This window comes from Chelonia mydas, chromosome 4 (assembly GCF_015237465.2).
Source record: "Chelonia mydas isolate rCheMyd1 chromosome 4, rCheMyd1.pri.v2, whole genome shotgun sequence".
Taxonomy (NCBI): domain Eukaryota; kingdom Metazoa; phylum Chordata; order Testudines; family Cheloniidae; genus Chelonia; species Chelonia mydas.
The window spans coordinates 1,438,134-1,465,951 of NC_057852.1; the positions used below are offsets into that span (position 1 = coordinate 1,438,134).

At 49.0% G+C, this 27,818-nt stretch overlaps 2 protein-coding genes and 1 long non-coding RNA gene across 3 annotated transcripts in view; 1 reads left to right on the forward strand and 2 right to left on the reverse strand.

The window, feature by feature from the left end:
- Nucleotides 1–27,818, forward strand: part of LOC102930774 (class I histocompatibility antigen, F10 alpha chain) — a 1,343,638-nt gene that overhangs the window by 1,121,204 nt on the left and 194,616 nt on the right. The gene's annotated exons all lie outside the window — the stretch shown is intronic.
- Nucleotides 1–27,818, reverse strand: part of LOC119566052 — a 302,951-nt gene that overhangs the window by 125,862 nt on the left and 149,271 nt on the right. The gene's annotated exons all lie outside the window — the stretch shown is intronic.
- Nucleotides 177–27,573, reverse strand: LOC119566031 (butyrophilin subfamily 3 member A2-like). The gene is given in 9 exon segments (XM_037896513.2): nt 177–546; nt 644–676; nt 14,978–15,010; nt 16,138–16,254; nt 17,902–18,183; nt 18,839–19,057; nt 19,060–19,179; nt 22,835–22,991; nt 27,390–27,573. Coding segments are annotated over 8 exon segments (966 nt in total). The 5' UTR covers nt 22,935–22,991; nt 27,390–27,573; the 3' UTR covers nt 177–484.

The following is a 27,818-nucleotide window of genomic DNA, read 5'->3' on the forward strand; positions in this document are numbered from 1 at the left end:
CCAGTAAACCCAGATAAAGTTTGGTGGTGGCAGTGGAAATCCAAGGGCAAAGGGTAAAATTAATTTGTACCTTGGGGAAGTTTTAACCTAAGCTGGTGAAAGTAAGCTTAGGAGGTTTTCATGCAGGTCCCCACATCTGTACCCTAGAGTTCAGAGTGGGGAAGGAACCTTGACAGCCCCTGTTTCCAGGGCATCAGAATCCCACCCCCTCCATTCCTTTAAATTCAGTAGCAAAAAGGTACATGGGCCCAGGCAGACCCACCAGTTTTGGATATGGACATTCCCCTGTGTGCAGATTTTAAAGGAGGGGGCTAAAATCAGGCTTATGATGGAAACTGAGCAGCAATCTTATCTATGGAGCAGTTACCCCACTCTATGATTAGTCAGAGCTCCCTGTCCATTTGATTCCCAGAGCCTCTCCTAACAGATAGTGCAGAGACAAAAGCCAAAGTCTGTCTGACTATGTACAGTGAGAGAAAATTGTTCAAGCCTCCGGAGAGCCCAGACATTTACCTCTCTCGTTCTCCAGCTCAGCGCGCAGAATCTCTGGAAGAGAAAAGGAAGAAAGAGGCGAGGTTTCATCTTGTTGCATTAACTGGGTTATTCCTACTGTTATTTCAGAGAACTTGTCCCAGGAACTTACCTCTCTCTTTCTCCAGTTCAGATCGCAGGTTTTCTAAAGAAAGAAGAGTGAAAGGTGAGATTCCGGGGGGCAATAGTCCCCTCTCATACTAGCAAAGAGCTGCCATTTTACAGAACATCATAGATTCACAGAGTTCAGGGCCAGAAGGGTTGTAGTCTGACCTCCTGTACATCACAGACCTTAGACCCTCACTCAGTCACCGCTGTACCAGGCCCAAGGTTACAGTTTAGTCACGGGTATTTTTAGAGAAAGTTGTGGACAGGTCATGGGCAATAAACAAAAAAATTCAGCACCAGTGACCAGTTCATGATTTATACCATAAGTACCCCTAAGTAAATCTTAGCGGGGCTGCTGCTGGAGGGGGAGCAGGGCCAGCGGCACCAGCTGCCAGGGGCCACTGAGCAGCAGCTGCTTCAGCCGCCCGAGGGACCACTGCTCAGGCGCTCTCTGGGGCCAGCCCCACCGGCTGCTGGTCAGGTGGTCCCCGGGGCCAGCTGCCCTGGGCCACTCCAGCAGTGGCTGGCAGTCAGTGCAGCTGGCTGTGGGGCTGTCTGAACAACTGGCTAACCTCATTTGAAAAAAGACGTTGAAAAACTAGAAAGGATGCAGAAAAGAGCCACAAAAATTATTTGAGGGCTGGAAAAAATGTCTGACAGCAAGAGACTGACTTATAGTAATGGGATTATTCACACACGTAAAGTTAAGCCTGTATCTAGCTGAATTGGGGCCCTGAGCTCTCTGGGCCTCAGTTCCCTGAGTGTGAAATGGGATGAGAAAGGGTTCCTCGCCTTGTGCAGTAACTGCAGTTCTTCGAGGTGTGTGTTACTCCATGCTCTGTGTATTCACAGCCCGGTGCCTCACGTCGGAGATTTTAGGTAGCCGTTTCTGTTTGGCCCACACATTGGCTCTCCCCATCTCGTGCTCCGCATTAGGTCAATATAGCGCTGTGCAGACAAACTGCCCCCAGCTCCTTCTCTACCACAGAGCTCATAGGTCAGAGCTCCAAAGCAGAGGGGCAGGAGGGCAAGTAGTGGAGCACCCACAGGGACACATCTCAGAGAGCCACAGTTACGGCACCAGGTGAGTCCCCCTTTCTCCTTCTTGCAGCGGTGTCTCTGTGGGTGTCTCGGCGACTCTGCAGCAGTACCCGTAACGGAGGGGTGGGATTTCAGAGCCGAATCTAGTCCTGAGCATCAGACACTGGAATAAAATACAGCAGAGGATGCAGGGGTGCCAGAACTGGCGGGATCAAGGGGTCAGGCTCTCCCCCCACTTTTTGCCAGCTGTAAAGGCCAGTGACGGTTGGGAGAGGAGTGAGCAGCAGGCGGGGTTTTGGGGGGAAGAGGGAGTGATGCTGGGGATTTGGGGGAAGGGTTGGTGGAAGGTCAGGGGCTTGGGGAGAAGAGGTAGTGTGAGGTCAGGGCCTTGGGGGCAATGGGTGGCGTGAGCACAGGGAGAAAGGGGCAGGGCCTCAGGTGGGGCATGGCACGTGGGGTGCAGCCACAGTTCAGGTGCCTGTGGGCCCCTCACACATTTTTAAGGTGCTTCTGCTGAGATGTGGGTGACTGCATGATGTTCAGCAAATGTGTGAGCAGATGTCCACGTTTCTGCTCTGCACATGTCTGTGATTGGAACATTCCTGAGTAAGGCTGTGTAAGTGGAGAGAGATCTCCTGGAGTGAGTTTGAACTGTACAGGAAGGTTGAATGCCATAAGTGTGATAGGTTTCAGAGTAACAGCCGTGTTAGTCTGTATTCGTAAAAAGAAAAGGAGTACTTGTGGCACCTTAGAGACTAACCAGTTTATTTGAGCATGAGCTTTCGTGAGCTACAGCTCACTTCATCGGATGCATAGCACAAGTGTGATAGCAATGGATAATGTAGTCTGATATCCATCTTGAGAGTCTTTGTTTAGAGATTGAGGCTCCCTTAGATCTGTCTGCAATGGAGAGAAGTAGTCTGTGAGATTTCCTGAAGGGCTTAATCCTCACCAAATAAAAGGACTCTCCTGACATTGAGAGTGTGTAGTGTCACCTCCCTTTTATCTTGGTGTGGTTTTGGAAAGAAAGTGGGGAGATGGATAAACCGGTTTATGTGGAAGTGTGAAGATATTTTCAGTACGAACATGGGGTACAGTCATAATGTAACCTTATCTTCGAAAACAATTGTAAACAGGGGGTATACCAATAGAGCCCCTCTCTCTCCCACTCTCTGTGCAGACATAATGGCCACTAGGATTGTAGTTTTCATAGAGAGGTGTAGAAGAGAGCAGGAGGCCATGGGTTCGAAGGGAAGTCTTGTAAGAAACCTAAGGACATGGTTGAGGTCCCATGACAGTGTAGAACATCATAGAATCATAGAATATCAGAGTTGGAAGGAACCTCAGGAGGTCATCTAGTCCAACCCCCTGCTCAAAGCAGGACCAATCCCCAACTAAATCATCCCAACCAGGGCTTTGTCAAGCCTGACCTTAAAAACTTGTAAGGAAGGAGATTCTAGGTAACACCTCCCTAGGTAACACATTCCAGTGTTTCACCACCCTCCTGGTGAAAAAGTTTTTCCTAATATCCAACCTAAACCTCCCCCACTGCAACTTGAGACCATTACTCCTTGTCCTGTCCTCTTCTACCACTGAGAATAGTCTAGAACCATCCTCTCTGGAACCACCTCTCAGGTAGTTGAAAGCAGCTATCAAATCCCCCCTCATTCTTCTCTTCTGCAGACTAAACAATCCCAGTTCCCTCAGCCTCTCCTCATAAGTCATGTGTTCCAGACCCCTAATCATTTTTGTTGCCCTTCGTTGGACTCTCTCCAATTTATCCACATCCTTCTTGTAGTGTGGGGCCCAAAACTGGACACAGTACTCCAGATGAGGCCTCACCAATGTCGAATAGAGGGGAACGATCACGTCCCTCGATCTGCTCGCTATGCCCCTACTTATACATCCCAAAATGCCATTGGCCTTCTTGGCAACAAGGGCACACTGCTGACTCATATCCAGCTTCTTGTCCACTGTCACCCCTAGGTCCTTTTCTGCAGAACTGCTGCCTAGTCATTCGGTCCCTAGTCTGTAGTGGTGCATTGGGGTCTTCCGTCCTAAGTGCAGGACCCTGCACTTATCCTTACTGAACCTCATCAGATTTCTTTTGGCCCAATCCTCCAATTTGTCTAGGTCCCTCTGTATCCTATCCCTGCCCTCCAGTGTATCTACCACTCCTCCTAGTTTAGTATCATCCGCAAATTTGCTGAGGGTGCAATCCACACCATCCTCCAGATCATTTATGAAGATATTGAACAAAACCAGCCCCAGGACCGACCCCTGGGGCACTCCACTTGACACCGGCTGCCAACTAGACATGGAGCCATTGATCACTACCCATTGAGCCCGACAATCTAGCCAACTTTCTATCCACCTTATAGTGCATTCATCCAGCCCATACTTCTTTAACTTGCTGACAAGAATACTGTGGGAGACCATGTCAAAAGCTTTGCTAAAGTCAAGAAACAATACATCCACTGCTTTCCCTTCATCCACAGAACCAGTAATCTCATCATAGAAGGCGATTAGATTAGTCAGGCATGACCTTCCCTTGGTGAATCCATGCTGACTGTTCCTGATCACTTTCCTCTCATGTAAGTGCTTCAGGATTGATTCTTTGAAGACCTGCTCCATGATTTTTCCAGGGACTGAGGTGAGGCTGACTGGCCTGTAGTTCCCAGGATCCTCTTTCTTCCCTTTTTTAAAGATTGGCACTACATTAGCCTTTTTCCAGTCATCTGGGACTTCCCCCGTTCGCCACGAGTTTTCAAAAATAATGGCCAATGACTCTGCAATCACAGCCGCCAATTCCTTCAGCACTCTCGGATGCAACTCGTCCGGCCCCATGGACTTGTGCACGTCCAGCTTTTCTAAATAGTCCCTAACCACCTCTTTCTCCACTGAGGGCTGGCCATCTACTCCCTGAATCAGAAACATCTGATTGCGAAGACTGCAAAGAGCTACAAAAGGATCTCACAAAACTGGGTGACTGGGCAACAAAATGGCAGATTAAATTTAATGTTGATAAATGCAAAGTAATGCACATTGGAAAACATAATCCCAACTCTACATATCAAATGATGGGGTCTAAATTAGCTGTTACCACTCAAGAAAGAGATCTTGGAGTCATTGTGGATAGTTCTCTGAAATCATCCACTCAATGTGCAGCGGCAGTCAAAAAAGCAAACAGAATGTTAGGAATCATCAAGAAAGGGATAGATAATCAGACAGAAAATATCATGTTGGCCCTATATAAATCCATGGTTCACCCACACCTTGAATACTGTGTGCAGATGTCGTCGCCCCATCTCAAAAAAGATACATTGGAATTGGAAAAGGTTCAGAAAAGGGCAACAAAAATGACTAGGGGTATACAACGGCTTCCGTGTGAGGAGAGATTAATAAGACTGGGACTTTTCAGTTTGGAAATGAGGTGACTAAGGGGGGAATATGATGGAGTAAATAACACTTCCTTATTTACTTTTTCTATACCACTCATGATTTCATAGCCCTCTTTCTCATAATACAAGAACAAGGGGCCACCAAATGAAATGAATAGGTAGCGGGTTTAAAACAAACACAAGAAAGTATTTTTTCATGCAATGCACTGTCAACCTCCGGAACTCCTTACCAGAGGGTGTTGTGAAGACTATAATGGGGTTCAAAAGGGAACTAGAGAGATTCCTGGCGGCTCGGTCCATCAATGGCTATTAGCCAGGATGGGCAGGGATGGTGTCCCTAACCTCTGTTTGTCAGAAGCTGGGGATGGGGCGACAAGGGATGGATCACGGCATGATACCTGTCTGTTCATTCCCTCTGGGGCACCTGGCACTGGCCACTGTCGGCAGACGGAGATTGGGCTAGATGGACCTTTGGTCTGACCCCGTCTGGCCGTTCTTATGCTCTTATGTTCACACCAACATCTCAGCAGCTCACCTCTTGGGCACACAGAACGCTCCTGCGGACACTCTCAGCAGGAACTTTTCCCAGGATCACAAATGAGAAATAGACCTTTTCTCCACAGCATATTTCTACGTTGGGGAGTCCCAAAGATAGACTTATTCCCCACAGTCAGAAACAAGAAGTGCTCCCAGTTCTGCTCCGGAGCTGTCCTGAGTCATCACTCTCTCGGAGATGCCTTTCTCCTACATTGGAACACAGGTCTCCTCTATGCCTTTCCTCCAATTCCTCTAATGTCAAAGGTCTTGCTTGAGGAAAGAAAAGAAAGGGCCAGGGTTACACTTACAGACCCCTTGTGGCCATGACAAACGTGATTCCCATGCCGTACTCAACTGGCGATTTGCATGCCAATCACTCACCAGCTGTTCTTCATCTCCCCTCTCAGGGTACTGGCAAGGTCCATCACCCCAATCGACAGGTTCTCCAACTCAGTGCTTCCAACGCTTAGAAATGACCTGCTCTGAGTATGTAAAGACCATGTCTACTCAATAGTGGGAGAGATTCCAGCTCTGGTGTGACTGGAAACATATTACCCCTACATCCTCTCCACTACCACTTGTGGTAGATTGCATCCTAGAACTGAAAATGTCAGGGTTATCGCTACGCTCCCTGGAAGTGCATCTCGCTGCCATCACCCCCTTCCATCGTAAGACGACAACAAGATGTCTCAGGGCATGAGTAAACCTTGCCACAAATAAGAACATAAGAACGGCCAGACTGGGTCAGACCAAAGGTCCATCAAGCCCAGTATCCTGTCCTCCGACAGTGGCCAATGGCACGTGCCCCAAAGACCTCTATCATATCCCCCCTTAGTCACCTCTTTTCCAAGCTGCAAAGTCCCAGTCTTATTAATCTCTCCTCATACGGAAGCTGTTCTATGGGGTGGTGAATGCACCAGGTCCAGAGTTTCACTGCCTTGGTGCAAAGGGAAGGTGAGCGTGCTCTTCCCTAGTGATTTGTGTAAAACATACATGCAGTGTTGTCTATCATAATCTTTATATGCTTGCCCCAGTCAGTGGGAGGAAATGTGAACAAGCTTTCCTGACTGCTCTGAGTTCCAGTAAATAGATATGCAATGTGGATTCGAAGGGGAACCATTTGCCTTGACTAATGTTGGTGTCCAGGAGGGCTCCCCATCCCAGTAGGTATGCATCTGTTGTTATTATTAACGTTGGGGGTGGTTGAGTGAAGGGAACTCCTGAGCAGACATTGTGAGGGTCTTTCCACCAGTTGAGGGAGTTTTTGACTGTTGAGGGCACCTATAGAAGTTTGTTTATACTGTGTGTGCTTGGTATGTGCTGAGCCACCACTGAAGCCAGTACATGTGGAGTCTCACGTGATTTATTACAAAGGTGCCTGCCGCCATGTGTCCCAGTAGTTGAAGACTATTTTGACCAAGGTCTGTGGGTTGGCCTGTCCAGTCAAGATTAAGTTGTCTCAGGTGTTGAACCTGCATAAGGGGAGGAAGGCTTTGGCCTCTGCTCCATCTAGGTAGGCCCCTATAAATTCCAGATGTTATATTGGAGTTAATATGGTCTTTTGGATGTCTACTTTTAGAGTCAGTTGGAGGAATAGGTCCATAATCTTTTGCAGGGGCGTCAAAGCATCATCAAAGGAGCATGCCTTGAGCAGGCAATCATCTAGATACAGGAATATTATCACTCTTTGTTTGCGAAGGAACACCACAACCACAGAAAGGACCTTTGAGAACACTCTGGGTGCAGACAATGAAAGAGGTCTTGTCCCAGAGTGAATACTAGAAACCTTCTGTGGATCGCGATATGGAAGTAAGCATCTTGTAGATCAAGGGTCGAGAACCAGTCCCCATGGTCCAGAGATGGGATTATTGCTGCCAAAGTAACCTTCTTGAAGTGTTGTATCTTTACAAATCTGTTGAGTGATCTTAGATCCAGAATGTGTCTCCAATCACCATTCTTTTTCAGTATCTGGAAGTACTTGGAGTTGAAGCCCTTCCCTCTGTGTTGAGTAGGAACTGGTTCTACAGCACCTAGGTTCAGAAGATAGCTTGTTTCCTGATGTAAAAGCTGCTCATGAGAAGCGTTCCTGAGGAGGGACAGGGGGAGGGGTAGGCAGGAGTGAGGGAGGTAAAATGGATCGAATATCCTGTGGAGATGATCTCCAAAACCCACTTGGTCCCAGTTTTGATGAAAAAGAGTAAGGCGGTTGCCAAAGTAGTGGTGATGTTTGTGTTTTTGCAGCAAATTAAAATGGGGGTGGTAACTCAGGGCCTCAAACAACACATCAAAATTCATGCATAGATGTAGATGTCTGTAATGTTGATGATTGTGGGGCAGTTGATCTTCGCTTTTGTATTCATTGTGTTTTCTGTTGGGGTTCATAATGCCTCTGGGGAGGAGAAAATTGATCAGGCCAGGATCTCTGTGTCATCTGTGATTTATTATATCTTCTTTTTTGTGCAGGTGCATAAATTCTCAGTGAATGCGAAGTGGCTCTAGAATCTTTTAGTATGTGGAGGGATTCATTCATTTTCTCTGCAAATGATTTGGATCCTTCAAACAGAAGGTCCTCCACAGTAGACTGGACTTCCCTTGGAAAGCCAGAAAGATGAAGCCAGGAAGCGCCGCATGCCCACTGCTGTTGAGATGACGCAGGCAGCTGTGTCAGCGGTGTTTAGAGAGGGGCCTGCAATAATGTCCTGGCAAGAAGCTGACCCTCAGTTGTGATCACCTGAAACTAACGGGAGATGGTCAATGAAGGTGTTTAATGTAGAATAATTGATCTGGTTGTATTTTGCCATAAGAGCTTGGTAATTAGCAATCTTAAATTGCAGGGTCACCTAAGAATATGCTTTTCAAGCTGTTTTAAGTTCTGTCATAGGGTGTTGATTTAGCATGGTGCTGTCTGCCACGTTGATTTACAGCATCGGTGACACGGGAGTTTGGGAATGGGTGGGAAAATAAAAAGTCCGAGTCTTTAGAGGGAACATAATATTTTTATCCGCCGTCTTGCATGTGGGATGTACTGTGCCACATAGTCTTTGCTGGGTCCAGCGATACCTCGTTAATAGTGAGTGCAATACAGGCTGATGATGAAGGGTGTAGGATGTCGAACAGCTTGTGTTGCAACACCTTGACTTCTTCCAGTGGAATTTGTAGAGAATCCACTTCTCTCTTGATGAAGTCTTGAAATGGTTTGAAGTCATTTGCCAAAGTTGGTGGGCGAGGCATAACAGCTTCATCAGGAGAGGATGAAGAGATGTTAGTCACTGGAGTAACCCCTTTGTCTCATCTCACTGCCTGTTCCTGAAAGTTCTTCTCTTGTGGTTCAGGAGATCTAGACAGAGAAGCAGTAGGAGATTGCCTTCTCCTACCCTGATGAGCAACATTAGGGGCCCTCAAGAATTGGAGAGTATAGGCCGCCCACGGGTCCCCGTATGGCCACTGGGGTGTGCAAAGGGCATTGATGGGTGCACCTAAGCGTGTCCATACCAACTGTGTGGGTCATGTCTCATGATGGTGAGCTGGTTCTGCAGAGGTTTCTGGGTGATTCTCTCCCTGGTAGTGGAACAGAGAGCCTTCCAAGGAGACTGAGGAGAATCTGTCATCCTCCTCCTCCTCGTCACTGGGAAGAGGTGGAGCTGTCATGGATGCTGTGGGAGACTCCATTGGTACTGCATGTGTGTCTGGGCACTGAGATGTGGTCAGTACCAAGAATGTGTCGGTGCTGAACCGGGGCGACTCCGGCATCTCTGAAACCAGCAAGTCTTTAGGCAAATGGAATTCCTGTGATACCAGAATAGCGGGTGGCACCGTTGAGGTAAGCTGAGTGGAAGTGGCTGATGTAGAAGGAGCTGACAGTAGTGGGAGACTTTTGCACTCCGATAAATGGCCGATAGTGTTGTTCTGGTCTTCTGCTGAGCTGAAGTACTTGGTATCGAGGCCCTAGAGCACTCTATCGGAGATGACCTAGAGGAGCTGGTTCTCTCTTTACCACCCCTTCCCCCCACACCCCCACCAAAGGTACCGAACTCCCATAGCCTGTGCCCTTTGGGTTTTTAGGCTTACTGGTGGTACCAGTACCCAAGGAGCCAGTTGTCTCATGGGTACCCAGTTGTAGATCAGTCAGTACCAGGGTGGTTGATCTTGTTAGGGATCATTTCTTTGTGGTAGATTCTCTACCCAATGACTTGTAGCCTGCTTTTTTGTGGCTTTTTGAGAGGAATCCAAAAATTTCCTCTTCCAAGCTGCCATAGAGTGTTGAGCCGAGGAAGTGGGAGGATTCGGCCACTTTGGAGACTGTTGTACGGGGGCGGGTGGGGTGGGAGGGTGTCCCAGGGCCAGGGTCAGAGGCTGATCCGAGTGAACTTTCCGTCGTTAGTAGTCATAGTTTTAGTTCAAGGTTATTCCTAGCCCTTGATATTAATTTCAGGCAGAAAGTACACTCTTAAGGCACGTGTGACTCTCCAAGACAGCGAATGCAGTGGGAATGTACATCACTGACTGGAATTGCTTCTCGGCAGGAGAAGCAACACTTAAACCTGGAAGAGCCAGGCATACTCTGTCCAGGTTTCACTTCCCCAGATGGAGGAGACAAGAAAGAACTAAGGACAGGGAAAGGAGGACTTGTGGCACCTTAGAGACTAACCAATTTATTTGAGCATGAGCTTTCGTGAGCTACAGCTCACTTCATCGGATGCATACTGTGGAAACTGCAGAAGACATTATATACACAGAGACCATGAAACAATACCTCCTCCCATCCCACTCTCCTGCTGGTAATAGCTTATCCAAAGTGACCACTCTCCTTACAATGTGTATGAAAATCAAGGTGGGCCATTTCCAGCACAAATCCAGGTTTTCTCACCCCCCCCCCCCAAACACACACACACAAACTCACTCTCCTGCTGGTAATAGCTTATCCAAAGTGACCACTATCCCTACAATGTGCATGATAATCAAGGTGGGCCATTTCCAGCACAAAACTTGGATTTATGCTGGAAATGGCCCACCTTGATTATCATGCACATTATCATACACATTGTAAGGAGAGTGGTCAGTTTGGATGAGCTATTACCAGCAGGAGAGTGAGTTTGTGTGTGTGGGGGGGAGGTGAGAGAACCTTGATTTGTGCTGGAAATGGCCCACCTTGATTATCATGCACATTGTAGGGAGAGTGGTCACTTTGGATGAGCTATTACCAGCAGGAGAGTGAGTTTGTGTGTGTATGGGGGTGGGGGGGGTGAGAAAACCTGGATTTGTGCTGGAAATGGCCCACCTTGATTTTCATACACATTGTAAGGAGAGTGGTCACTTTGGATAAGCTATTACCAGCAGGAGAGTGAGTTTGTGTGTGTGGTTTTTGGAAAAGGGGGGTGGGGGGTGAGAAAACCTGGATTTGTGCTGGAAATGGCCCACCTTGATTATCATACACATTATAAGGCGAGTGATCACTGTAGATAAGCTATTACCAGCAGGAGAGTGGGGTGGGGGGAGGTATTTTTTTATGCTTTGTGTGTATAAAAAGATCTTCTACAGTTTCCACAGTATGCATCTGATGAAGTGAGCTGTAGCTCATGAAAGCTTATGCTCAAATAAATTGGTTAGTCTCTAAGGTGCCGCAAGTACTCCTTTTCTTTTTGCGAATACAGACTAACACGGCTGTTACTCTAAGGACAGGGAGTTCGCTAGCCTTATAACAAAATAAAGAGGGGGCATTATTTTATTGTCCTTTTTTTTTTTTTTGAGAAAAGGAAACAGAAGGGGAGTGTGAACACTAACTGACTGAAATGCAATGAATGGACACTAATCACTCAAAACAGAAAGTAAAATACAGATGAGGTATTCTCAGCTCGGAGGCTGCTGAGGCTCCGTCTCAGGTCAAGATGGTTGAGAAGGAGCTGAGGGCAGTTTGCCCGTGCAACGCTCTATAGCCCTAATGCAGGGCCCGAGACAGGGACAGCATCTGTGGGGGCTGAATGGACACCGATCTGAGGCGTAGGGGGCACAAATACACCTGCAGTGGAGCACCCACAGGGACACTACTCAAAGAAGAATGATCCTTCTTCCCACCCTTTGTCTTACAGTAACTCCTCACTTAAAGTCCTCCTGGTTAATGTTGTTTCCTTGTTACATTGCTGATCAATTAGGGAACATGCTCATTTAAAGTTGTGCAATGCTCCCTTCTAAGGTCCTTTGGCAGCCGCCTGCTTTGTCCACTGCTTGCAGGAAGAGCAGCCCGGTGGAGCTAGCTGGTGGGGGCTTGGAACCAGGGTGGACCGGCAGCCCCCGTATCAGCCCCACCATCAGCTCCCCGCTCCCCTAAGTTCCCTGTGCAACAGCTGCCCAGCCGGCTATATCAATTGCTGGCAGTTCAGCTGTCCCTCCCCCCACTGCCATGTGCTGCTCCCAGAGCCTTCTGCCTGCTGTGTGGGGGAGTGAGGGGAACAGGGGGGCTAATATCAGGGTGTCCCCCTCCCCCCTGCTCCTGCACCCTGCTTACCCCATCTGCCATAGAGCAGGGGGGACACAGGACAGTCCCAGAAGGAGCTTCCTGGCAGCAGCTGAGGTGGGTCTCAGCTTGCTATCTAATTAACAAGGCAGTGTACTTAAGACAGGGATCAGCATACTTAAAGGGGAAATGCACCTCTCTCTCTCACACACACACACACAGGGTGTGTGACTCTGTCTGCTATGCTGTCTCTCCTCCCTTCGTTCCTTCTGCCTTGTAGAGTGTGAGGGTACATTAACAACAATGACTTAACCCTTGAGGGATCAGCCAAGTGCTAGTTCATCATTCAGCAGTAAGGCATTCCCTGGGAAACATCCCACCCTCTGACTCCTCCACCTCAACCAAGCTTCACAATCATCACTGCTGTGTACAGTATTAAATCGCTTGTTTAAAACTTATACTCTGTGTGTGTGTGTGTATATATATATATATATATATATACACACACACACAATATATATATAATATAATATAGTCTTTTGTCTGGTGAAAAAAATTTCCCTGGAACCTAACCCCCCCATTTACATTAATTCTTATGGGGAAATTGGATTCGCTTAAAGAGGCAGCTAAAAGCTATGCCCCAAACAGCCCAGTGCTGGTGTGATTTTTCCAGAGTGACTGATCAGGTTGTGGGCTGGCTTGTGTTTCTCCGCAGTGAGGCTGCCAGCGAGAGGCAGCACCAGAACAGAAGCTGCATTTTCTCTCTTTGCTACTCTTCTTTCTCTCTGTTGGAAAGAGTGCCAGCATCAAAGGAAAGGAGCATCACATGCTGGACAGAGGCAAAGGTGGGACAACTGGTGTGACTCTTGACTCTGCAGCCAGGGAGAGGAGGAACAGACTCCCTCCCAGGGACACACAGCATATTGTCGAAAAACTTCTTTATTGTGAATGATGATTTACCGTTTAATATATTCCTAAGTGAGTATTTGATGTTACTTTCTATTTGATCATTATTCGATACTTTCTATTATGGCTCCATGTCTAGTTGGCAGCTGGTATCAAGCGGAGTGCCCCAAGGGTTGGTCCTCGGGCCGGTTTTATTCAATATCTTCATTAATGATCTGGAGGATGGCGTGGATTGCACCCTCAGCAAATTTGCAGATGACACTAAACTGAGAGGAGTGGTAGATACACTGGAGGGTAGGGATAGGATACAGAGGGCCCTAGACAAATTAGAGGATTGGGCCAAAGGAAATCTGACGAGGTTCAACAAGGACAATTGCAGAGTCTTGCACTTAGGACAGAAGAATCCCATGCACCGCTACAGACTAGGGACCGAATGGCTCGGCAGCAGTTCTGCAGAAAAGGAGCTAGGGGTGACAGTGGACGAGAAGCTGGATATGAGTCAGCAGTGTGCCCTTGTTGCCAAGAAGGCCAATGGCATTTTGGGATGTATAAGTAGGGGCATTGCCAGCAGATTGAGGGACGTGATCATTCCCCTCTCTTCGACATTGGTGAGGCCTCATCTGGAGTCCTGTGTCCAGTTTTGGGCCCCACACTATAACGAGGATGTGGAAAAATTGGAAAGAGTCCAGCGGAGGGCAACAAAAATGATTAGGGGACTGAAGCACATGACTTATGAGGAGAGGCTGAGGGAACTGGGATTGTTTAGTCTGCAGAAGAGAAGAATGAGGGGGGATTTGATAGCTGCTTTCAACTACCTGAAAGGGGGTTCCAAAGAGGATGGACCTAGACTGTTCTCAATGGTAGCAGATGACAGAACAAGGAGTAATGGTCTCAAGTTGCAGTGGGGGAGGTTTAGGTTGGATATTAGGAAAAACTTTTTCACTAGGAGGGTGGTGAAACACTGGAATGCGTTACCTAGGGAGGTGGTGGAATCTCCTTCCTTAGAAGTTTTTAAGGTCAGGCTTGACAAAGCCCTGGCTGGGATGATTTAGCTGGGGATTGGTCCTGCTTTGGTTTTCCTTTATTAAGTTAAAAATGTAAGGTTAACACCATGATGATGGTTTGCCTCTGCCTCTCCTCAGGGTAGGCATAGCCTAGCCAAGACATGGGTCATTGCACAGTTCAAGCCTGTCTCTACTAACTTCTTCTCTTTTCTCAAAAAAGGACACTTATTCCCATCTTTAACACCATCTAAGAGACTGTCAGCTATGGTGGGGGTCCGGGGAAGGTTCCTTCTAAAGTCTTTCACTAAAGGCAAAGGGAACAGGGGATGTCATTAAAACAAAAGTCTTACGTAATACTTTACATTTCAAATGCTTTACCTGTTTTTCTTTCTTTTCTGTATTTTTTATGAAAGGTTAAAAGATTTTTAATGGTGTGCTTGCCATGGTACAAAGCAGGTTGAGGTCCCTGGGTACCAAACCCCAAAGAGGTTTAACTCTGTTTCATGTTGGACATTGACATGGTTGTGTTGTCATCTTTAACTGTTTATTCCATCTAAATTACTACAACAGGGTTGGGGTTCTGGATTCCAGGCAATTACATCGTGTTACGTTAAAAGCATACATGCGCTCGCTGGAAGCATCCATCTAACGTCTCTGTGCATGTGCTGGGAGTGTAACACTCATCAGCAGGAACTCAGGCATGGAAGTTCCCAGTTCAGTCCCCAGTGTGTTGGCCAAAAGAGCAGTTATCACATTCATGGGGGCTTATCCAGTGTTATATTGATGGGGGCAGAGAAAGTAGATAATCTACTGGTGCATGGGTCACAGGCTCCCCCTGTCCCATTCCACAGAGGAGAGGAGCTGTTACAGCCCCAGCTAGAGAGCCTGGCTCTGTGAATTGGCTCACAGGGGGGCCTGTAACACACACGCACTCCACAAGCCTGGTTTTTAATGTATCATTATTAATAACAGTAGGAATATTAATAATCGAGACTCACGTATCTCTTTCTTCCGTTCAGCTTGCTGAGCGTCTAGAGGAGGAGAAGGTGACATGTAAGATGGCAGGTGTCACGTTTACAGTGACATCACTCCTGTTAATGAATGTCACTGGGCTGTAATTACGAAGGCCCGGAGCACAGATAGCATTTGTAGCTATGGTGGTTAGAGGGATGATGTTTTACCCAAATAGTTATCGTGGTACAACCCCCTAGTGTGGATGCACTTACGCTGGGACAAAGGTGCCTCCTAGCATTATAGCTTCTCCCCTTCCTCTGCTGGGCCTTCATTCCGATATAACTGCATCCACCCCAGCAACCTGTGCTGCTTTCCATATCCTGGTAGGGTCCCAGCGACACACTGCTTGGATGTAGACCAGGACTAAGATAAAGGGGCTGGATGGTGCCAGCCCCCATAGCCCTACATGCTGTCAATGCCCTTTGGGTCTAACCAGCCCCACCAAGCACCAGGGAGCCCCTAAATCTTGCTGGATCTGGGAGGGACCTTGATGAATAGCTCCTGCTCCTCGTTGCCTGCAAACAGGCCTGTTCAATACACAGAAGTTAGCAGGTAGTTTGGGCAGTGAATGGGGTGCTGAGCTGGGTCTCAGGAGAGTTGGGCTCTATTCCCAGCTCTGCCGCTGACTTGCAGGGTATCCTTGGGCAAGTCCTTTCCCTGTTTGTGCCTCAGTTTCCCCCCCTGCCCTTCATGTGCCTGCCCTACTTAGGTCATAAATTCACTGGGGCCAGGACTGTCTCCCAATAGGTGTGTTTGGTGCTCACAGATGCTAGTGTGATACAAGTGACAACACAGATCCATGGCCAATTTTCCGGGTCTCATTCCTGCTTCAAACTGAGCGATTCTGAAACCCACTGAACACCTAGGGTCAGGTACGTTCTATTCTACGATGAAACCCAAAGGGGTGACTCTACATCCGGCACTTCTCAGTTCACACACAGAGTCGTGGCTCATCCAGGATCCCCACCTCCAGGTGAGGTTCAGCTCCTCTCCTCCATTGCTCGTTTCCTCTCCCTCTGGCCCTCTCACTGACTTCACTCAAACCTCTCTTCATGGCACAGGCCCGAAGCCCCCTGACAACTGTCTCTGAATTCAGGAGACCCTCTATCTGTCCCACAGCATTCCTTCCCCTCTGTCACCCTACCTTTTGCTCTGTGCTGCTTCCAGAAGCAATAACCGGCCAAGAGGACGAGAAAAACCACACCAGCCAGGGTCACTGACAGAGCCACCTGGTAGGGAGAGGTCCTTGGAAGGAACACATCTGCAAGGCAAAGTTGCATTGATCTGAACCCAGACAGAATCGATGTGGCAGCAGCAGGAGTGAGGGGAGCCTGCAGCATCCTGGAGTGGCCTGGGAGGATCTCACGGGCATATTTGGTCTGGCTTTTGAGAGATGAGAAGTGGCTCCTCCCATGAGGCTGATGGGAGCCCAAGCTTCAGCCTGGTCACTGAACTTAGCTAGGCCCTGACTACATTGCAGATAGGTCGTCTGTTGTTTGTTCTGCTGGGGCCGAGCACTCTGGCTGTGCTGGGCTCTGACCTGCTCATGTCTGGCCTCAGGGGTGGACCACCTGGGAGACTGCCCAGGGCACTGTCAGAGGAGCTCGCTGCCAGCCGGCACGGGTGAGGGAGCACCCAGATTTCTCCTGCATCCTCCTGGTGGAGGAACGTGGTGGGGGAGCCACGATGCACAGATACTGCTTGTCCCCCCTACGTCCTTCTGAGCCCCCCTAGAGGGCTGTGTGGGAGGGGGCAGAACAAGGAGCAATGCCAGGGCTCCCTGCATCCAGGTCACTTTCCCCATCTGGGCTGTGCCGTGAGGCACCAGGAGCTGCTGCTCTCTGCCCTCCCCTCACCCAGCCCAGGGGAGGAAAGTGATCTGGATGCATGGAGCCATGATGTTGCTCCTCGATCCCCTCTCACAGCCCCGTAGGGGGCACGGAGGAGGAGCAGCGTTGGAGGGGGGAGGGAACACCAATGCCAGCTGCCCCTTCCATCCAGGTCACTTTCCCCACCTGGGTGCAGGATGGGAGTGCAGGGGCTAAGAAAGAAGGGGTGCAAAAGGGGGCTGAGGAGAAGGGGGTGCAGGGGTTGGAGCACAGGAGTGTTGCTGAGGTTAGGGGTGAAGGGGGTACAGTGCAGGGGATGGGGCACAGGATGGGAGTGCAGGGCTTAGCTGCGAAGGGGGTGCAGAAAGGTTATGGGGAACATGGGGAATAGGAGAGGAGAAGGGAGTGCAGAAGGTGGTTGGGGACAAGGGGCACAAGAGAGTTAGGGGAGAAGGTGACACAGTGCAGGAGTTGGGGGGCAGGAGGGGAGTACAGGGGCTAGGAAAGAAGGGGTGCAGAAGGGAGTTGGGCAGAAGGGCTGCAGGGGTTGGGGCGCAGGATGGGGTTCAGAGGTTGGGGAAAGGGGGAAGGGCAGGGATTGAGGCACAGGATGGGAGTGCAGAAGTTAGAAGAGAAGGGTGTGCAGAAGGGTTTAGGGGAGAAGGGGCACAGGGGGCAGGGGAGAACGGGGAGCAGGAGGGGTTAGGGGAGAAGGGGTTTTTCATTATTAATTTTGTTGTGTATTTTACAAATAGTTTCACACATACGTCTCAGATTAGAAGCGTGAAATCCCACTCCGTTCTATCCGTGAGTCCCACCTCTCAGCTTCTCTGCACTAGCACAAGATGGGCCCATCTCCCCCTCTGTCTGCCTGGTTCTCTCCTTCCCTCACTCTATTCTTGGGAGGAGGCAGTGGGACCCTGGGGCTGTGGGGAGCCGGTGAAGCCCGTGGAGGCCAGGGGCAACGGAAGGGCACCCACAGGGGTCGGGGCAATAAGGGGACACTGCATCCATAGGGGCCAGGGTGCCAAAATACAAAGTCACCAAGGGTGCCATTTTCCCGAAGGCCGGCCCTGGACCTGCTATGTGCATCGTTGCTGTTTTCTCTTGGCCGAGACGGGGGTTGAGGACAGAGCAGGACAGGTTCTGGTTCGAAGCGTCTGTTATAACAGCAGCAATGTGAGTATCAAACAGCCCGTCAGCCTGCTGGGATATTTTCTCCATCACTGGTGCTAGTCGCTGCCCACTGAGGTCTCTCCACAGCACTTTGGGCTCCGGATACCATCCAGCCGATTCACACACCACGTGGATCCCTCCATCCTGATAGCCATCGACAGAAAGGTGAGGGGTGGAGCCCAGACCTGGAGGGGAATGGAGTGAACCTGTGTCACTTCTACACCCTGGGGCCGTCACCACCAGAAAACTGCACTGGTGCAGACTGGCATGGTGGGACTGCGGCAGTGTGAGCCCCAGCGGTGTAGCATTGTCCTCACTCGCCATGATGTTACACATACAGATCTACCACATGATGGGTAGATCACACACAAAGCTCCAGTCACCCCTGTGGCTGCACGGACCCCCGGGTATCTATCTCACAGTTCATAGACACACCGCGCTACCTAGAGGTCTTCTATCAGATCCTGGAAGCAGAGGCTTCTGGGAGATTTCCACAAACTTTCTCAGGGCCCAAAGAAATTGTGGGAGAAGGGGTCAGACTCCGTGGGATAAGAGCCACATCTGAGGCATGTCCCCAGAGTGGAGGTCGGGGAAACAGGTGGGGCCTGACCCTTGCTCAGACAGATGCCCCAGCAGCTTAGGGGTGGAGGAGCTGGATGTGGAGTTGGTTACTCCAGGGGGTGTGAGGAGTCGTCAGGTGGGTGCATCAATCCCATTAACAGCCACCCCCATTCCCTAGCTCTCCGGTGCTTTTCCTTTGAGAGGTGACTAGTCTGAACAGACCAGAACTGGGGGGGTGGGGGTGGGGGTGAGACACACAACTGGCCGGTGCTCACTGACCAGCCACCGCCAGTTCCAGCACAGCTTCTTCGTAAAAGGTGGGTGACTGGAAGAGGCAGCCGTATGTCCCCTCATCAGAGGGGGTGATGCTGCGTATCCTCAAGGAGACAGTCCCATTAGCAATACCGTCCTTCAGTAGCTTCGTCCTGCTTCGATACGGTGCGATCTGCTGGCCAACCTGGTCTCTCCCATCCCGATAGAGATGGACAACTGCAGAGATCGGAACCAGCGCACCTCCATGCTCTCAGCGCTCATCCTGGGGGAGAGGTGACAGGGTAACAGAGCGTCTTCTCCCACAAGGACCCTGATGGGGCCATCGGGTCCAATCACCTTGAAACTCTCTGTAGAAGGAACCAGGACAAATTAAACTGTAGCTAAAGTGGAACTAGGAATATGTCATGGCAATGGAAATGGGAAATTCCTGTAATATTTTTATGAGCAATGTGTGTCTCCCCATCAGACTCTGTATTGTTATCCCCTGAATGCACAAGGGTTAAAATGCCTCTCCAGGCAGACGGAAGACATGAGGTGTCTGAAATATGTTGCCTCCTGGTTTCAGAACAGAATAATTAAAATGAACTGAATAGAACCTGCACCTGTGAATGCAGGATCCAGTCTGGAAGAGTGTCAGGGTTCCTTCCCCACTCTGAACTCTGGGGTACAGATCTGGGGACCCGCATGCAAGAGCCCCTAAGCTTATTTTTACCAGCTTAGGTTAAAAACTTTCCCAAGGCACAAATCCCACCTTCTCCTCGAACAGTATGCTGCCACCACCAAGTGATTTAGACAAAGAATCAGGGAAAGTACCATGTGGAGTTCCTGTTTCCCCAAAATATCCCCCCAAGCCCTTAAACCCCCTTTCCTGGGGAGGCTTGAGAATAATATCCTCACCAACTGGTTACAAAGTGAACACAGACTCAAATCCCTGGATCTTTGGACACTGAAAAAAATCAGTCCGTTCTTAAACGAAGAATTTTATATAAAAAAGAGAGAAGGTAAAAATCCCCTCTGTAAAATCCGGTTGGAAGATAACTTTACAGGGTAACAAAAGATGCACAAAACATAGAGGAACCCCCTCTAGCCTTAGTTTCAAAGTTACAACAAAACAGGGATAAACCTCCCATCAGCAAAGGGAAAATTTATAAGTTGAGAAAACAAAGATAAACTAATACACCTTGCCTGGCTGTACTTACAATTTCTGTAACATGAGAGACTGGTTCAGAAGGGTTTGGAGGACATGGATTGATGTCCAGTCCCGCTTAGTCCCAAGAGCAAATGGCCACGGAAACAAAGAACCCAAAACAAAACCTCTCCTCCCCACTCCCCCAGATTTGAAAGTATCTTTTGTCCCCATTGGTTCCTTTGGTCAGGTGCCAACCAGGTTATTTGAGCTTCTTAACCCCTTACAGGTAAGGAGGAATTTTCGGCTACCCTTATGGTTATGACAAAGAGATAAAGGAAGAGCCGGGACTGGGACATTATCACGTAATGGCTGGGGAGCCAATGCAGGTTGGTCATATAAACTCAGCATCATTTGGCAGCAGGAGAACAGGGGAGGACGGGTGTCAGGGAGCCTGTGGTTAAAACAGCATTCACAGACACATAGGGCCTTTCATCAGGACTCAGAGGCAAAGGGACAGAGAGAGAGAGACAGCCCCGATGGATCCTACAGCAGCTTGGCTTGGTGGAGCCCTGGCTTCAGCCACTATGAGCCTTGTTTTAACCTCTGCCCCTCTGTGCTAACCTAAGGATTTCCCAACACTGTATTCCAGTTGAGTAATACACCCTCTCCTGTAGTCGCTGGGCAGAGCTCACCATGAGAAGCAGGAGAGCTAGAGCCCAGAGGCCGGTCTCAGAGGCATTGAGGCCAGGTGGCCTACCCCCTTGGAAAATGTGGCTCCTTGACGGTCTGTCATGCTGAAGGGGTTCCTCCCAAGGGACTTTTTAAAGGCAGGGCGGAGCACAGACATAGTGACAGTCATATAAATCGAAGCAGTGTGATGCTGTGAGCCCTGAGAGGCTGGGGGACTGAGCATGGGACTAGAAGCCACGAACACCTGCATCCTGTTCCCAGCTCTGCCAATGATTCTGCGTGGCCTTGGCCCGTCATATACAGATGGATGCTGGCGTTTTCACATTTCTCTGGCAGAGTAAAGGGGGTTGGGCAATTCCTGGGACAATGCCCCCCCCGCAGGAGTGGCTCAGGGCTGGCATACTTGACCGTATCCTCAGAGCACCAAAGTGTGTCATATGGTGTGGCTGGAGCACTTGGCGTTCTGCCAATACCAGGGCTGCAGAGCAGCTATGGAGGCTGCTGCAAGTTAGGGCAACCCTAGGGGTGCTCTAATTGACACTGGGGGCTTTTGCAGTCCCTGGAACAGCCCAGGATCCAGGAGATGCAAAGGTGGCTAGAAGCCAGGCTCTATCCTGGGCTGCACCTCCTGAGAGGCAGAATTTCATCTTGATGTAAGCAGTGTCAGGATGAGCTGCACCCTGACATCTGGTGGTGAGGTGTGGCAAGTTGTGCAAAAGAACTTCAGGGGCTGATCTCATTTGCATAGGCACACCCACCCCGCCTAGAATGAGGCCATAGCTGCCCAAATGGTCACTTTATTGGAATGGATCCCCTAGATATTGAACCCGGTCCTTGTTGCTGCCAACTCTGACAGGCAGAAGGGTTACATTTTGATTTGGCACAATATCGCCTTAAGGGCTAATTACATCTCCTAGGTGATCTTCTTACTGAGACCTTTACTACACTCTTAGGGAAACATTTTAAAATGCTCTTTCTCCTAGAAATCAACCCCTCTTTTCTCCTCATTTTTTCCCGGCTTCCTATAACGTATAAAGTATATATCATTATTGTGCTTTACATTCCACCTGCTTTCAGCCATGTCTCAGAGTTACGCAAAACACTCACAGGGACTGTAACGGATCACTTTATCAAAATGACTGCTGGTTGAAATTTTTTCATCACAACATTTTTTGACCAAATGTGGCTTTTTGAGCAAAATGAAAACTTTCAATTTCAGTCAAAATTTTCCTTCTTGTTGAAAAATCATACATAAAAAATTTTGTCTGGAAAACTGAAAAATTTTCATTAAAAATACATTCTCAATAAGTACTTTTGGTTTACTTCCCAGGTTTTGGACAAAACAAACAAACTAAAAACAACTGGTAGGAAATTTTGAAGAACAGTTTAAAAAAAATTCCCCACTAACAATAATTGGCATTTTCAAACCAGTTCTACTCAAACCTGATTTAGCCAAGTTTCCTCTTCTTTAATTTTTGCTGTTTGAAAATCATCTTTGTAACTTTACGTAAATTCTCCCAGAGTTTGGAAGAGTGTGATCAAAGCCCTGCTGTGCCTGGGAGCTACTCCTTGTTTTTCCACACTCCCCGCCTAACCCCCACGCTCCCTCCAAGCCAGTCTGCCCTTTTCTTCTCAGCACCAGAGGTGAAACCCTGACCCTCCTGGCGCCAGTGGGAGGATTATTGCCAGGTGTCACCCAGCAGCTCCACGACCCAGCGCTCCCCCACGTGGTGAACACTCAGACACATCTCCAGCTCCCGAAACTCTCCATTGCATTTCTGGTTGCTGGGCAGAGGTTTCTAGTCGCTAAGGGCAGGACCAGGCTAGGGGTAGTTTCTAGTTGTTGGGGGCCATTCTACAGAACTGACTGTCCCTGCAGCAGGACCCAGCTACATGTCACGTCCCACTGAACCAGAAATCAATCAGCCTCAGGGGGACATTTCTGGGCACAGCAGCCACATGCTGCCAGCGGGGACTTGCTGCGGGGCCTCTTGTAGGCCACAGGACACATTTATTGCCCAGGGCTCCCTGACTCCTCTGCCCACCAGCTGCCACCTTTGCTGCTCTGCTCATAATCCCTGAGTCCCCTCCGACAGAGCTCAGGCTGGGGGCCCAGCCTTCCCCAGCAGAGCCGCTGGCTTCCGTGGGAGAGAGACAGGACCCTAAAGCCCCAGGAATCCTACCTGAGTCCAGCCGCTGAACGTGGAGAGAAATGAGGAAAAGGGTGAAGCCAAGCAGCGGCCGTGACCTCACGGAGCCAGGGGACGCTGAGTTATCCTCCATTTCCCTGGTGTGCAGACCACCACACAAGCCCTGGGTGAGCGAGTCAGTGAGTGGGACCTGCAATCCAGGACATGAGAGTGGTAAATCGGCAGAGCTGGTGCAAGGACGCTGACCCACTGGGCCCCGGAGTGCCAGAAGCCCACGTTCAGGCCAGCCCTTCCAGAGGTGCCCTGCCCAGCACCCACAGCTGAGGCCAGGTTTTCCAGAGGGCTCAGCGCGCCAGGCGCACGGAAAGTGCTGACTCGTGCTGACAGTCCGGCCCACACCCAGGCCAGCCCCAGGCCGGGCACAGGAATAAATCCACCCTTAAAGGAAAGATTTCTAGACAAGTTCCAGAACTACTGGCCGAAAGCTCCTGGCCCCCGGCCCGCACGTGCCCTCAGCCCAAGGAACTCCGGGCTGGTTTGAAACTGCAGCCCTGTGCTACAAAGAGGGCGGGGTGGGGGGTCGTTCTTAAACCACACACAGGGCAGCCCCCTCTGTCACTCCTTATGGCAGGGGGCCCTGCTGCCACCCAGCTGCACCTTATGGGGGAGGAGGAGGTCTCCCATGCTCCGTCCCTGCCCATCTGGGAAGGAGACTCCAGCCTGCCCAAAGGGGAGTCTTCACAGCCCTTGCCAGTCCAGCACACACTTATTGTGTGGGTTGTCGCTGATGCAGCCACTGAAAATGTGGGCAGGGGGGCAGGGCCCAGGGACTGCCCTATAACGGGGGCCCTGGATTGTCACTCTCCAGCCCATAAGGGTGGCATCCCAGGGTGGGCCCAGCTGGAGTCAGTGCATGCTGGCTGCACAGCGGGCTGAGGACCTCAGGCAGCACCCTGAAGCAGGACTGTGATCCCACAGGACTCAGCAAAAGCCTCAGGCAGAGAAAGTCCCTCTGGGGAATCAGGTTTCTGGCACCAGCAAGATCAAACAACCTAGCAGAGCCCTGGGGAATTATCTCTGGGTGCAGCTCAGGAATAGAACAGAGCACAGCTGCACCTCTCAAAGGATTACACACAGGGGCATCAGCAACATCAGTCATCGGGGGAAACTGAGTCACGGCTTCTGCAAAGAAACTTCATACCACATTAATCTGTTAGAATTCTTTGAACGTGCCAAAAGGGATAGTCGATATAATTTACTTGGACTTTCAAAAGGCCTTTGACACAGTCCCTCTCAAGGGGCTACTAAAGAAATCAAGTCATGGGTGAGAGGCAAAATATTGCCATGGATCAGAAATTGACTTGGCGACAGTGGGAATAAATGGTTAGTTTTCATCATGGCCATAAGAACATAAGAGTGTCCATATTGGGTCAGACCAAAGGTCCATCCAGCCCAGTATCCTGTCTACCGACAGTGGCCAATGCCAGGTGCCCCAGAGGGAGTGAACCTAACAGGTAATGGTCTAGTGATCTCTCTCCTGCCATCCAGCTCCACCCTCTGACAAACAGAGGCCAGGGACACCATTCTTTACCCATCCTGGCTAATAGCCATTAATGGACTTAGCTTCCATGAATTTATCCAGTTCTCTTTTAAACCCTGTTATAGTCCTAACCTTCACAACCTCCTCAGGCAAGGAGTTCCACAGGTTGACTGTGCACTGAGTGAAGAAGAACTTCCTTTTATTTGTTTTAAACCTGCTGCCCATTAATTTCATTTGGTGGCCCCTAGTTCTTATATTATGGGAACAAGCAAATAACTTTTCCTTCTTCACTGTCTCCACACCACTCATGATTTTATAGACCTCTATCACATCCCCCCTTAGTCTCCTCTTTTCCCAGCTAAAAAGTCCTAGCCTCTTTAATCTCTCCTCGTATGGGACCCGTTCCAAACTCCTAATCATTTTAGTTGCCCTTTTCTGAACCTTTTCTAATGCCAGTAAATCTTTTTTGAGATGAGGGGACCACATCTGTACGCAGTATTCAAGATGTGGGCGTACCATGGATTTATATAAGGGCAATAAAATATTCTCCATCTTATTCTCTATCCCTTTTCTAATGATTCCTAACATCCCGTTTGCTTTTTTGACTGCCGCTGCACACTGCATGGACTTCGTCAGAGAACTATCCACGATGACTCCAAGATCTTTCTCCTGATTACTTGTAGCTAAATTAGCCCCTAGCATATTGTTTGTATAGCTGGGGTTATTTTTTCCAATGTGAATTACTTTACATTTATCCACATTAAATTGCATTTGTCATTTTGTTGCCCAATCACTTAGTTTTGTGAGATCTTTTTGAAGTTCTTCACAGTCTACTTTGGCCTTAACTATCTTGAGCAGTTTAGTATCGTCTGCAAACTTTGCCACCTCACTGATTACCCCTTTCTCCAGATCATTTATGAATAAGTTGAATAGGATTTGTCCTAGGACTGACCCTTGGGGAACACCACTAGTTACCCCTCTCCATTCTGGAAATTTACCATTTATTCCTACCCTTTGTTCCCTGTCTTTTAACCAGTTCTCAATCCATGAGAGGATCTTCCCTCTTATCCCATGACTACTTAATTTACGTAAGAGCCTTTGGTGAGGGACCTTGTCAAAGGCTTTCTGGAAATCTAAGTACGCTATGTCCACTGGATCCCCCTTGTCCACATGTTTGTTGACCCCCTCAAAGAACTCTAATAGATTAGTAAGACATGATCTCCCTTTACAGAAACCATGTTGACTTTTGCCCAACAATTAATGTTCTTCTATGCGTCTGACAATTTTATTCCTTACTATTGTTTCAACTGATCTGCCCAGTACTGACGTTAGACTTAAGCCAAAGGTTAACAGCGGGGCCTCAAGGTTCTGTACTAGGCCCTGTGTTCTTTCATAGACTTATTCATGAGCTGGAATGGGGGTGGGATGGGTGGGGTGATAGTGATAGATGATGGTGACACAAAGATATTGAGATTAGTCGGGCTGTGAGGAACTTCAGAGAGACCTGAACAACCCGGGGAATGGACAACAGGAGAGCAAATGAAATCCAGTGTCGATCAATGCGAAGTGCTGTACACAAGAGGGGAAAGTCTGAATTCCTCATCCAAATGGACTGTACCAACTCAGGGGAGGACCTGGTCATCACAGCAGCCTGCTCAATGGAGACCTCTCCTCAATGAGCAGCTGCAGGCCAAGAAAGCTAACAAAACATTGTTCTGTGGGGCGGGAGGGGCTTTTACCAGCAGCACTGCAGGAAGCCTGGGGTTCCTCCTGTACTGGGTGAGCATGGGAAGGGGAGAGGCTGGAAGGACCCTTAGCCCTGGATTTCCAGCTTTTGCTTAATAAAGCTAATGTTAAAAAAAATTACATAATATGTACACAGGTTAAGAAAAGAGTGTCTGTACATCTAGGTGTAGGGCTTAGATTATCCATAAAGACAAAGTTTGTTTTAAAAGTCAAAAATACATGAAATACATAATCAGCAATAACCCAAATTTAGGGGGTTAAATTTAACAATATAGTTTAGATATTAGAATCTGAATACTCAGGTACATCACTCATGAAAAGCTGTACAGAGAGTTGGCTGGGAAAGCAAATATATCAATGAGTGAAAATTGTCCCTCAGTAATTGAGAGTTTAGGGCAGGTTGTCCGTTGGTATTTCACTGGGAATTGAACCAATCAGGCTCTTTCTGTGCCATCCCTGGGTACTTGGGTACTGGCCACACTTTCCTTTGTGCGGCATCTTTATTTGTAGAGTCACCTGCCAAAGAAGGTGGGTGGGGGCAGTCGGAGGCCGCATGGAACTCGGAGCTCATCACCCTGCAGCTACCAATTCTCCCTGCTCTCTCCAGCCTTCAGCAGTTGTTTGCATGGAATGTTTGCAGGCCGGGTGAGCATGAGCAGGGACCCCCGTAGGGGAGCCCCATCTCCTGGGCGGGCTGGCTGAGTCATGAGACACTGCTGCTGAGGGAGGATGAGGCAGGAATTAAAATAACTGGTGTCCCCAGGCAACTCTGACACCTCCCCTAGAGGAAAACATGCAAGACTAGTTCTGATATTTATTATTAGTCTTTCTGTAGAGTGAAATACCAGTCAAAATACCCCTGCAAAATGCTCCGGATGCCTGAACAATTTATTAGAGTCACAACGGCTGGCACCCACTCGGCAGTTAAACATTATCCCCCACACACAATGAATGAACTCAGCCAGCCAATAAATCAAAGCTGCAAAATTGCCGCATTAGCCGCCCAGGAACAACCCTGAACCCTCTCCCGTAGCTCTATCAAGTAAAGAAGGGCCCATTAGGTTCTGGTGAATGGGCTGGTCCCTTGTGATGTACCCTGGAGCCAGACAGGGTCTTTCTGATTAGAAGCCAGGCCAAAGAGCTGTGGGGGGACGAGGATAGTGGCTGAGTTAGAGCACATGCAGGGGGAGCTTGCCAGCTGCTGCACCCCTTCGTAGGGCTGCCCTGCACTGCCCTTCCCCTGCTGACAGAAGACTAGGGATTTAAAAACAAGGTAAAGGATGAAAACTTCCTGCCACCTCCCTTATTAAACCAGGAGAAACTTCTCAGTGGTTACAGAATTGCTGTCCTCCAGCTTCTCTACAGTCAGTTACATGGACCCCTAGTCCAGGAGGTGCCTCACAATTAATGAATTAAAGTGAGGCTACGAAGCAAAATCATTTTGGAAAAGAGAATCAGTTGGGTATCAGTCTGGTCTCCTTCAATTTCCTGTTAATGCTTTTTTAATGGCTGCAGAATCTGTTCTTTTCTCCTGCACATAGCAAGGCTAAAATAGAAAGTGAAAGAGTAAAGCAGAACAAGGGTGTTTGCCAGAGGTCAAAAAATCATTTTTTTCTGCTGTTTAGCAAAACTGACAACCACAACCTCCACTTTTCCCACAGCTGCTGGCCCACAGCTCCTCACAGCCTGGACAGTAGGGTCAGGACCTCCCTCACTTATCCAGCTCTGACT